Source organism: Gavialis gangeticus, unplaced genomic scaffold (assembly GCF_001723915.1).
Source record: "Gavialis gangeticus isolate Ggan-Ray unplaced genomic scaffold, GavGan_comp1, whole genome shotgun sequence".
NCBI lineage: Eukaryota > Metazoa > Chordata > Crocodylia > Gavialidae > Gavialis > Gavialis gangeticus.
The window spans coordinates 27,708,850-27,721,165 of NW_017729001.1; the positions used below are offsets into that span (position 1 = coordinate 27,708,850).

At 42.0% G+C, this 12,316-nt stretch overlaps 1 protein-coding gene across 1 annotated transcript in view; it reads right to left on the minus strand.

Moving 5' to 3' along the window:
- Positions 1-12,316, minus strand: part of DNAH10 (dynein axonemal heavy chain 10) — a 92,876-nt gene that overhangs the window by 2,458 nt on the left and 78,102 nt on the right. The window contains exons 63-76 of the mRNA XM_019507118.1: positions 11,686-11,965; positions 10,797-11,026; positions 9,869-10,142; positions 9,233-9,337; positions 8,675-8,829; positions 7,570-7,724; positions 5,916-6,099; positions 5,074-5,274; positions 3,239-3,448; positions 2,772-2,867; positions 1,924-2,095; positions 1,549-1,680; positions 1,081-1,292; positions 818-985 (exon numbers count right to left, since the gene is read on the minus strand). Coding sequence (XP_019362663.1) covers positions 818-985; positions 1,081-1,292; positions 1,549-1,680; positions 1,924-2,095; positions 2,772-2,867; positions 3,239-3,448; positions 5,074-5,274; positions 5,916-6,099; positions 7,570-7,724; positions 8,675-8,829; positions 9,233-9,337; positions 9,869-10,142; positions 10,797-11,026; positions 11,686-11,965 — 2,574 coding nt within the window. The remainder of the gene's footprint in view (positions 1-817; positions 986-1,080; positions 1,293-1,548; positions 1,681-1,923; positions 2,096-2,771; positions 2,868-3,238; positions 3,449-5,073; positions 5,275-5,915; positions 6,100-7,569; positions 7,725-8,674; positions 8,830-9,232; positions 9,338-9,868; positions 10,143-10,796; positions 11,027-11,685; positions 11,966-12,316) is intronic.

The following is a 12,316-nucleotide window of genomic DNA, read 5'->3' on the forward strand; positions in this document are numbered from 1 at the left end:
CTTTTTTTTTTTTTTTTTAATTTCAGAGCCCTCTCTCACCTCCACCCCATTGAAAGGCACAAGTTCAGACTGCTTCTTAGAATACAGTGAGGGGGAGTCACATGAAGTCTTGGACCAGTCTTCCAAACAAAGAAGGTGGGGGGGGGATGGGAAAGCAAGGACCCACTCTCACTAACACTAAACTAGTTCAGTTAAGGTAATGGAAGGGAGAGTGCAGTAGGACAGGGAGTTCTGGCTTAGCAGTTAGCTATGGTGTCAGGAAGGAATTTTTTTGCCCAGGCCTAATGGGCACAGGAAGTTTTTGCCTTCCTCTGTAGCAAGAGGTCTGGTCCTTGTCTTAGGCTCTATTGAGCATAGATAAATTACTTCCTTCCTGTTACAGTGGCAGTGCATTGGCAATGCCCTGCTCTCACCCGCTTTTTACCTGTGGCATGTTCTTCATGGTTTAAAGACTCCTTTATCGATAATGAGTGCCTGTGAACCAAATGATTCCAGTCCTATGTTCCAGTGGATGAGGTGGGGCTAAAATTCGAGTCTTACACTCCCTTGGGAAATGCAGTAACCACTAGGTCAGATGGCCACCCTCCTCCATGTTACTTCTAGAAGCAGTGAACGCAGGAGGATCTTATTCCACCACAAGTAGGAATAAAACCTGGCTGCGTGTTAAGTGCCAAAAATTGCTATTCTGCTGCTACACCAGTGCCATAACTGTGCGGATCAATTAGGATTTAGACCTTAGCATCAGGATACACAGGTCACCACTACTTTGGGCAGCAAATGCAAAACAGATAAAGATTAATCATCCCGCCTCACTTACCCAAGACGTGTACTGATTGTATCTGTTCCTGAAGTAAACCATCCAATTTCCAAGTGTTTTGAGTGTGTCCGGGGCCAGCTTTCTCCAGATGTTAGGGATCTGTCCATTAAAGAGCGCCCGAGCCACCTCATCTAGCTCGCTGCTCATTCCAACTTCCCCAGCCAAGGCCTGATGAGAGAATTTACAAAGACATAACTTAGACATTTCAGAGCCCAGCAGCTTTCAGCAGAGAGGAATTAGCTTTGAATAATAATACTCTTTACTCTTTGTAGCTCTGCCAGTGATTTGGCCATACGGACAATCAGTTTGTTGAAACGTTCCAGTTCCTGTAACAGCACCACTGTTGTAGGTGAAATGTCAGTGCCCAAAGACTTTCTTATCTGATCAAGATCAAATATTTGCGGTATTTTGTTTTCTATGTCCTTGGCAACCTGTCCAATATATTCATCTCGACTGATTCCAGCACCAGATTCACCTGAAATAGACACAGCACAGAGAGGTTAAAGCTAAAAGCCTTTATATTTTCTATGCTCACTCTCAAATCAAACCCCTCCTCCTGCGTGGTAGAGGTAGTTGAGGCATCTAAGCAGGGGCTGTGGATTCTACTTCAAGAGCTGGACACCTAGAAATTAGGTGGTGTGGTGCTGAGCCATACAGCGCTCAAGTCCCTTTGTGGAGCTGGCCCTCAGGGCTTGCTTTCTTGTTGCAAGAGTTGTGACAGAGAACTGTACCTGTTTGCGGCTGGAGCTCCAGGAGATGAGACCACATGTCTCGAGCTGCCTGTGTATAATATCCAATTTCAGCATTAGGATGAAGTCCAAACACCTCTGGCGTGTTAGCAAGTGGAAGAGATTCTACCTCCGCTAGAACACAAAAATCCATGAGGCTCATCAGAATGTAACACACTAAGGGACAGCAACCAGATGAGAACAATGAGGCAAACAACAGCCTACTGTGCAGCCTTTCCTCTTGGAAATCAAAGCTGTGGCTGGAACCTTGGGCTGACATGTTGGTTACATGCCTTATATAAGGGAAACAGAAAGCAAACCCTAGTGCAATTGGAGTTTTCAATACTAAACTCAGGGAGAAGGAAGAGCATTTCTTACCCACAAAGTCGTCCTTTAGCTGCCCAGCTGGGATTTTATAATCCACCTCATCGTTTCTATAGAAATGGAAAGGCTGGAAGGTGTCAAAGATGAAATCTCCCAAGTACTCATCCATGTAAGTGGTCAGGATGCGGCGATCAAAGCTGTCAATCGCACGCCCACCGTACATGACCTAGCCATTCAAATAACCAGTTTCAATGTCACACGCTTGTATTCGTGACAATCTGATTTTACAGCATCGAATGCTCCATGGCAACCTTTGCTGTATCAAGGCCTGCATAGTGCATCCTACTGCCCCTTTCATAACAAACCCTATACTTCTCTTATAGCTCCTCTGAACAGGAAAGAAGCAGGAAGAGTTTGGATACTACACAGATAGTTGCCTAGGCTGTTCCTGTCAGTCAAGCTGGATAAAGATTGAAAACCCCAGCAGAACAAAAGCTTTCTTAGATAAAAATTCCTCTTCTTGCCAGCGGTGCTAGATACTACCCACTCTGCAATGGTGGGACTGGTACATCACAGGAGCTGTGCAACCATCCAGTCTTCTGCAGTAACCCATTGCAAGAAAAATCCTTGCAGCTATCTCTGGGGATCCTTCAGCAAAAGGCACTCAACAGTCTGTCTCCCCAAGAACTGATCCATAATCCCTACTGCTACACCAAGCTCTTTGCTCCATTTTAATTTAAACCAAAGTGCCTTGTCTGGGGCCATGTAGCAATTTCTAGGGCAAGTCAGGAAAGAGGCAGAGCCTGCTGTACTTGACAATAGCACAAACAAAAAGGCATCTTTATTTACATGACTTCTTTTTAACCACAAAGCTCTGGAACAGGGTTATATTAAGTGCTTACCTCTCCAATTAGATACTTGAGACTGCCCCAGGGGATTTTATCATCGCTTTGCTGGAAAGCTTTGGTCAAATATGTGCTCAGAATTTCCATGCATACCTAGCAGAGTCATTTAAGCAGGTTAGAGAAGATACACAAATCAAGTGAATGTGTTCAGAGGTTTGTTTAGCTTTCATAAGGTTCTGATTTAATCATCCTACTTCCTCAAAAGAATGGAAAAAAACAAACACTTCCTGTAGGAAAGTCAGAGAGGGGGGAAATGGAAAGAGAAGAGAACACGCATCTGCCTCCTCTTTCTTACCAAGCTTAATACTAGCTTATGGCAACATTATAAAAGATAGTGAATCAACAGTGTCTGAAGAATAGGAAGAGGAGGAGGAGGAACATTCTTACTGTGAGGAAGAATGCAAGACAGACAAACAGCACATTCTCAAAAGTAACTTGCATGGGTATTAATATTAGGTTCATACCTGGAAATCTGATTCATTGAAGTCGTATGGTACATTCCAGCCAATCTTCCCAAACTTCCTCCTCTCCTGAACCACAGCATGGAAAAATGCCAAGACATAGACTAGAGATTTAAAAGCAGGATGTGGGCACTGCTCTAGGGCTTCATGGGGGATTTTGAAGTAAGTGGCTCTCATGTTCAGTTTCAGACCATTAGGTGGTTCTGTGACAACCTGGCAGAAAGAAGACAGACAAACTGTCAATTCTCCTTCAACCCTGAATATTTGATTAGAGGCTATTTGGTGGAAAAGTGGAAATACAGCATGTTCTTTACATTACAGCAAATGAGTAAAACAATGAAACACTTGAACATTAGAACAAGCTTTATCATCCCACGTGAACAAGGGTATTTTTATTCCATGAAATTATGCACTTTACATTTTTTCTGTATGCATTAAGGTAAAAATATAGAGAGGGAAGTTACAGATTTTCTTAAGTATAACAAAACTAGAAACATGTACTTAGGAATACTGAACTGCACTTTGAGATCAAATTTAGATACTCAAAATTACACATTTTAACTTAACTTTCCATCATCCTTTTGGAGGTATGTGAAGATCACTGAACTCATTTTACAGATGGGGAGTCTGAGGCATGGCCAGCTTTGTGATTTGATTTTTAAAAAGTCACAGAACCCCAGGAGCATGCATAACTGAGTCCTTGACTTGTCAGCAGTGAGCGCATCCTTCTCCAAAACTGGGAATTTGCAGAGTCACAAGCTGAAGACGTGTGTGTGTCTATTTTTTCCAGCTACTGATTTAGGCACCATTGAGGGGGGGGCTGTTTTAAAGATCTGATGGCCACCTACAAGTTTATCAGGGGTGACCACCAGTATCTGGGGGAACGTTTGTTCACCAGAGCACCCCAAGGGATGACGAGGTCGAACGGTCATAAACTACTACAAGACCATTTCAGGCTGGACATAAGGAAGAATTTCTTTACTGTCTGAGCCCCCAAGGTCTGGAACAGCCTGCCATCGGAGGTGGTTCAAGCACCTACATTGAACACCTTCAAGAGCAAATTGGATGCTTATCTTGCTGGGATCCTATGACCCCACCTGACTTCCTGCCCTTTGGGCGGGGGGCTGGACTCCATGATCTTCCGAGGTCTTTTCCAGCCCTGCTGTCAATGAAATCTATGAAAGATGCCACTGGCAGCTTAGATTGTTTGACTTGGTGAGAGTAGTTGAAGTATCATGCCACTGCCCTAACATCTAAGAGAAAAAATATGCTTGCAGCAGTGATTTAGAACAACAGAAATAAAGTAACCACAGAAAGAACATTAGAGCAATATTTCTGGCTTGCAATTTAAAAAAAATCAGTTCAGCTTGGTTGTGATAAGTGCATCAGACTGAAGAAGCAGCTGGAAACCATTATTCTGTTACAATGTCTGCTCCACTCTCACTGTTGCCAAGCTAGTCACAGATCTCATGTCTATATTTAAGCATTAGACCTGACAGAAAGTATTTCCACGTATCTGGGTATTTTCTAACCCACCCATGTGACATTTGGGTTCAATGTTTATTTGCCAAGCTGTGTAGGTTTACTGAAAGGACATCACTTGGAGCTACCCACCTTAAAGTAGTGGGCCAGTGAATGCTTCTGTTAAGCATCCTGCCCACCAAAGAAAATCCACCAATTGAAAAATTGAGAATGAAACAATCTTGCTCACACCAAAAAAAAAAAGACAACTTAGGGCCCCATTTTACATCCTGCACTTGGGACAACCTCAAATCAGGACTGCCTGAACAGCCATGGTTACTCAAACCCTCTGCTAGCATGTTCCTACTGTACTGTACCTTCAAAGACTTCTGAAGTATTCCAATAGGAAAGCTCTTGGTTGGGTCAGTTGTTAGCCACAAGCGGAAGTCTGGATGAGGCTTTGTAATCTTCTCCAAGGCCTTCTCCAAATCAATCAGCCATTTCACCAAGAGATGACAGTTCTGCAACATTAACCACTGTCCACGAGCCACCGCATTTTCCAGCAACTGCAGTGCAACCTGCATCAATGAGATGAAAACAAGCTGCCTATGAGTAAAGTTTCTTTCAACTCTGAAAGTGAAGGGATTCTGAATGGTTTAGTGCTTCTGATGCTTCCTCAGGGCAAGAAAGCAAAGCAGAACATGTTATGGTACCACAGAGTTCACTAAGCATCCTCCAGTGGTAACAAACATCTGCAAATGAAGCAGCTGTCCCCCTTCTCAGAGCCTTGCAGGAATACCTAGTGTTGGGAGAGCCACTTATATTTCTATTAAGGTGGTAGTTTCAGAAGTCCTTAGCACTGACCTAATGTTGATCTTGTGGAAGCTAATAGGAGTTTTGCCATTGACTTCAATTGCAGCAGTCAATCAAATGTTAAGTGCTTTTGAAAATCCCATTTCAGGGTTCATGGCAGAGCACAGAAATAACTGGAAGCACAAAGAGTGCATGGCAGATTCCCCAAACCCCAATTTGCAGTTACAACTCTCCCCACATTCATATCAACAGCTGAAAAGTGACTTAAACTCTTAGGGTGTTTATAGACGGGGGGAGGGGTGCTTTAATTAGTGCAGCTCCAAGATGCAATATTCACAAGCTGACAGAGAAAACCCAAGCGCACACCTGCTACCCCGCTGACCAGTGTTTGTGCACAGCCACTTGCCTTTTCTTGTCCTTGTCCCATGGCAAGGAATTTGAGCCTGCTTCCTCCAAAGCCTGTCCGTTCAGCCAGCTTCATGAGGTCACTGGCAGGGTCGGACCCAGGACTTAGGATGAAAACAACTGGTGAGTAAGGAGTGCTCTGCTCAAAGATAGCATCAAAGCTGATCACAGGAGGCTGAACGTATCTGCAGAGAGAGGGCAGGAAAACAGGAAATTGCTTCATTAATTATCACATTCAATTATTATTTATAATTATCAGAGTCAATAACATTCAATCTGGAAAAGATATCAGGGATATAAATCGTGTCTTATTTAGGCAGGATGATCAAATAATACACCAGGAAGACCATGAAGATCTAAGACTCCAAAATGGACAAAAAAAAATGAAATGACAAGATTTACCAGTGAACAAAAATTAACTTCATTTTGGGACCATTGAATGTTTTGGTTCAATACCATGAAACTGTTTTGTTTCAATAAGGTAAACACAATATTGTCTATAAATAATTCAAACTAGTCTTTTAATATATTGAAATAAGAAGCAAAATTTACTGAAATGGAAAAAGCCAAAACAAAACCTTTTACCTTATAAAATCCAAATGTTTTGAAGTCATTGAAAGAAAATAAGAAAGATGAAATGATTTATTTGGCCATGTTTCTGATGACAATTGTTTTTCAAAATTGACACATTCCTGTGAAATCTTTAGATTTCAATTACACTGCTTTTTCCCATGGAAAACTACCATCTAATATTTCTTAGCCAGTTCTAATTACAACTACCTATCTTGAGAAGGTAAAGGCTAAATAAACCAAGGTTAAATGACTTTATGGGGGTTATTTTACATAGAATTTTCTTCACTGGTGGTTTTAAGGCAGACTCCAGACAGGCACAAGTCTAGGTTGATTTATGAACAATGCATCTGGCATCTGTGCACCAGGCCTGGACTCTTCAGGTCCCTTCCAGCTGTATAATTATGTGACTATTTTTTAATGGAAAGGACCTTTAAAAATGTCTATTATCAGTTGGCAGTTTGGGAAGCATTTTAGCCAGGAGGGAGAGAGAATGGGAAAGATACGACAGTTAATGTTAGGTGAAGCGATACTGTGAGCAAAGAGCTGGCATTTTCAGGCACCCAGGGTTACCACACTGCCCAAAATGATAGAAAAGACAGCTGTATCTCCAACAATGTTTGGCTTGAAATACCAGCTTAGGTTACTGAAATTAATTTTTTTTTAAAAATCCCCTCTCATACAGCACCTTTAACTATGTGTTAAGAGGCTACGAGGAAGTAGAAGCATGCACAAATCTGTACTACATAGGCTTGGGAAAGTCAAGGCATCAGCAGAGACTGGTTTGTTTTCCTGAGTACAAATTCTCCCCAGACATACTTACCAAGGTGCAACAGCATAGAAAAGGAGAAATTCTGACAGTAATTTTAAATCAACACCTACTTTTTGTTTAGCATCCAAAGACCTTAAAGCACAAAATACCAGTCAGAATGTAACACAATCCTTTTCCTTGCCAGGTTTAGATTTGTGACCACTAAACCTTAATCTACAATAGATGCTTGGTGATTCCTTCAGAGAACCTCTGACTTTTACAGTTCTTTAAAAATTAGAAAGATTCCAGTGAACAACAACGTGACAGCACTTACTTCTCACTCATTGTCAAAGTGACGTAATCAGTCACTGCACGGTACACCCGGTCCACTCGGAAACACCGCAAAAGCAGGAGCTTCTGAAAATGTGTGAGACTGTTGCAGTAGTGCATGGGAAATGGCGATTGTTCCGGGGCATCTAGGTCATACCACTGGGTGAAGAAGTACAACAGAGAATACAGGTTAGTCAAATGGCTAAATAAACTGATATATTAGGAGAGGCAGAGTCAGTCTCATAAAGGAAAGAAACAAGAGAAACAGATATGGGAAGAAAAGAAAGGGAAATAAACAAGAAACTCAGAGAAGATCATTAAAGAAAAACTGGAAAAAAATATTAAGTGAATGCCATCACTTCAACTTTTTCCATCTAAAAACATGGATGGCTGGAGTCACCTGCACATTTCCATGTTATGGCTGGAATTTGTCTTATGATAGAAACAAAAATCATAATCACAAGCTAAAAGTAATAGTGAATACCCTGCAGTAAGCAAATCAAGGACTTCCTTTGCTCTCTATTATATTTCAAGGAAAAAGGGGCATGTAATGAAACAAACGCAGCAAATTTAAAAGTTAGTAAAGGAAATGCTTTACACAGTGCATAGCAGAATTAAACAAAATATTAGAAGTGAAAGCCTGTCTCTACTGAAATCAAAACTCCCGTTGATTTCAATGAGACCCAATTTTGCCTAAGGTATCTACATGGAAAACAAGAATCCCTACTGTTACAGTGTGGAAAATGTCTTAAAACATTAAGAACTCTCTATTCAGGGTGCAAGCCAAATACTGATTGTCTCAAGTCAGGAAGAAACTTCCCCCGTGGGCTGGGCAATTCCTGAATTGAACACTATTGGGTTTCCTTTCTCCTAACGCATCTGGTTAGAGACAGAATATCAGGCTACATAGGTGACTGTTTTTTCCCCATTACCACAATGCCCATGTTCCCAAATTCATCATGCTATTTACTTTTTATCTTCCAAATTAGAAGCCGATCAAGACATCAAATGAAAAGGCTAATGACATGCCCCCCCCCTTCCAAAAAAGTTCTTACAAGTTATATTATACTTGAACATATAATAGTTGGGAAGGGGAAAAAAGCACCTACATTTTTCCATACATCTGGATTTTTCTCTACATCATCTGAAAGAGACTCAAATTTCTCAGGAAACAGTTCAGACAGGCGCATTATGTCCTCCCAGCCTTGATCTGAAAGCCAAGTATATGGCTTCTTCCGTGCACTCTTCTCCAATGAGATATTCCCTGGTCACAGTTCAGAAAAATGAGTACATCATTGTCATAAATGCCACAATACATAGTCTACTTAGACAACCCATCCCAGGAAACTTGTTAACTGGGAGCCCAATACCTATGAATTAGTTTACTGGAGGAATCTTTGCAAGTATCTGAAGGCCAAGGTATTATTTCTGCCACCGTTTATCCATTTAACAACCAATGAACTCTTGGGATGGTATGTTGGCCCCTTGAAGTCAATGGGAGCTTTGCCACTGGCTTCAGTAGAATCAGTGTTTCACAAAGGGCCAAGATATTCAACTGGTGTAAACTGTTACAGCCCTGCTGGCTTTGAGGGCACTTCAACAATTTTTACCAGCTGAAGATGTAGCCTAATGTGCTGTTACAGTCAAACACTAAAAGTTCACATTACCTTTTAAAAAGAAGTCAAGTTCTTCCTGTGGGACTCTGCCATCAGCTTGTTCTATCTTGATAGTCATATTAAAGGAAAAAAGTAACTTGTGTCTCTCAAACAAGCCTGCAATAAGAAGTTAACATTCTCATCAGCCTGCTTCTAAAACATTTGGAGATTCAGCAAGCTTCAGCTCCAAGCTTCAGCTCCAAGTCCTAAGCCTGATTGCCCCACAAAGTTCTAGGGAATGAGAAATGGGGTTTGGAGCCAAGACCCATAGAAATATGAACCTGCTGCTATATTGACATTCAGGCCTGAATTTGGAGTCAAATCCCCTTCAATCTGCAGCAGGCCAGGGTGCCACTCTCCATAGTTTTAGTTTAGAACCATTGATATTTGTAGCCAATACTTTATTCAGAGTAGCAGGACATCTTAAAGTTGCACGGATGGATTGCAGCACTTCTCTGTACTTCAGAGCAATGTTGCCATGAGGGAAGATGAGCTACAAAGGGTTACAAGTCTCAGCAGGGAACAGAGAAGGAATTCAACTTTTGAGGAACTACCTTTGGCAGCACAAACTTTGGGGTTCTACACAGCTGACTGAAGGCACATGCATTACAAGGACACATGCTTACCCAACTGGTTAATCACACTAACCTGTGCAGCCATAGTTATAGACGTTGAACGTCAGTGTATCCATGATATTTTGTAGCCTCTTCGGAAGAACTGAGTTGGGCATGGATTTTCGAAGTGAAAATCCAAATACCTCTAAGAAGGAAGCCAAGGAGTACTGATACATGGAGTTGACCAGGGCCATCTCAGACAAGACAAAGAACAAAATGGCACCCCTCTTCGCAGCAGGTCGGTAGCCATCTCGCAGCTTGTCGATGTCCATGGCTGTCTTCTCAGCCAGCTTAAGTTTCTCTGATACCTAGTTGTAAGTGAGAAAACCTTGTAATTGATTTCATTTGTATATAACTGCTGTAATGAGTGACATGATGTATTATGTGCAGAGCTAATCTGTAGACAAACAATACTGAAATAGCATTTTCAACTATTCTGAACACCTAGGTTTTACAAATACATTAACCACGTTTCTCAAGACATACTGCACGTTCTTTAGTTAGGTGGGTGACTGTGCATGACTGGGAAAACAAATTCTTTGGGAATTAAGACTTCTGTCTCCAGGCACACGTGCTACACCTGTACCTGAAAGAATTCTCATGTCCAACTGCCCATGATGTGACTCTTACAGCTTATCTACCTATGTGGAGAATATACCCCTCAGTAAACACTACTGTGAGCTTACAGTGGACCAGATACTCCCTTAATTCCATGTGTTGACACTCTTTGCAAGCCATGTCACCTATGCAACGAGTGTCAACCTGGGGATCTGACAAGGAGCAGCTACTACACTGGAGAGTCTTACCCTGGCCCGTGTGCCAGTGTCTTTCCTGTGTAGACAGGCCCTCAGCTCCTTTTCCAACTTAGGTCTAACTTGCAGAATACTGGAGGATGAAACAAACCCAGAGGAACAAAGGGGCAGCTGGGGAAGAAGTGCTGCAAGGTAAGGCTAGAGAAGTACCTCAGTAGCTTTGGATTTTGTCTCCTCCAGGGTATGCACCAAGTCCACATTATCCAACATGTTTCCTGTGGAAGTCGCCAGCTCGCGGAGGAGAGAGTCTTCCAGATCCTTTAGCAAGTTTTTGTTCTCACTGGTTTCCTGAATGAGATGTTCTCTCTGCTCTTCTAGCTCTCTTCTTTCAAACCCCACAATAACGCTAAGCAGTTGATCTTCCAGGCCTTTTAGAGTAACTATAGGAGTATATGAAGAGCCATACATTTAGTGCAAAGCTGGTTAAAACCCAAAGGCTAGTTTTCCTGCTGCGCCTTAAACCTACATAATTTATCAGCATTGCATGCTCAAGGGTGTGGAACAATTATAGGACAGAACCATTAACCAAACAGATCTGGGCCTCATCTGACAGATCTAGTCAGTGACGTTTAGGTCAAGGGATACACATCCTAATGAACTAGATAATTCCTGTATCCCACTTCTGAGATAGTCAGAAGCACAGGCAGTAGTTACAGAACTTGCTCCCTATCTTCTGCCTCATACAGAACCAGATTCTGATATAGCTTTCCTCGTTCTGAATAGCATCTCATGTCATATAGTACAACATAAATACCAGTGCCAGATTCTGCCTTTCATTCAGACCAGTGCCAGATGTGTGCAGTCAGAGAAACAGCAGTTAATCCAACTAAAAGGGCAACTGACTTCAGACTAATGGATTTGCAACTTATATCCACCTACTGAAAACACTCCCAGTTTGCAGTTCAACCCATACCAAGTACTTTGTGGCAGTTTCTGATATAATAGGAAATATCTGGGTTCCTTAGAGCAATTGAAAACTTAACAATAGCCATGCATACTTAAGATGTGTCCTGTTGCACAAAAGCAGGCATTTGCTTACCAGTATAATTGATAACCATGGCTTTCCCAAATACTGATGGTGAATATTTAGGGTTAGCAAGCTTAGTGTTCAGGTACAATTTGAAGTTACTGTCATAGTCCACTTCCTTATCACCCAAGATGATGAACGTTCGGCCCTGCACCACTTTAAAATTCTTTTCCAAGACATTGTCTATGACAGGATCTATATATTCATCAACGTCATGGAACAGGAAGGGACTTCCATACTTTATGGCCATTTCTAGCTGTTTAAGGAAATCTGGATCATTAAAAGATGCCATCTGGAAGAGAACACAAAAATAGAAAGGTTGGGAAACAGAGCTAACAGCTTGCTAAACATTGCACTTAAACAATTGCGAACATTCGAAAAAAGCTCTGCTGTTTGTGGAGCTCTGCTTTTCAACCTGCAGACGATGGAAGTCTCACTGGTAGGGAAAAAGGAATACACTAGGCCTGTGTGAAGGGGCTAGTATTCACTTCAGATTCAGATACAGCAGATTCAGGAGACAGCAATTTGATTCACTGTCCTGAATTGGTTCGGCCCAATATGATTCGGCGATTCGGCCACTGCCAAATCTCCAAGTCAAACAAGCCCCATCTCCCACCCACTCTCCCCGCCCCATCAATGGCTG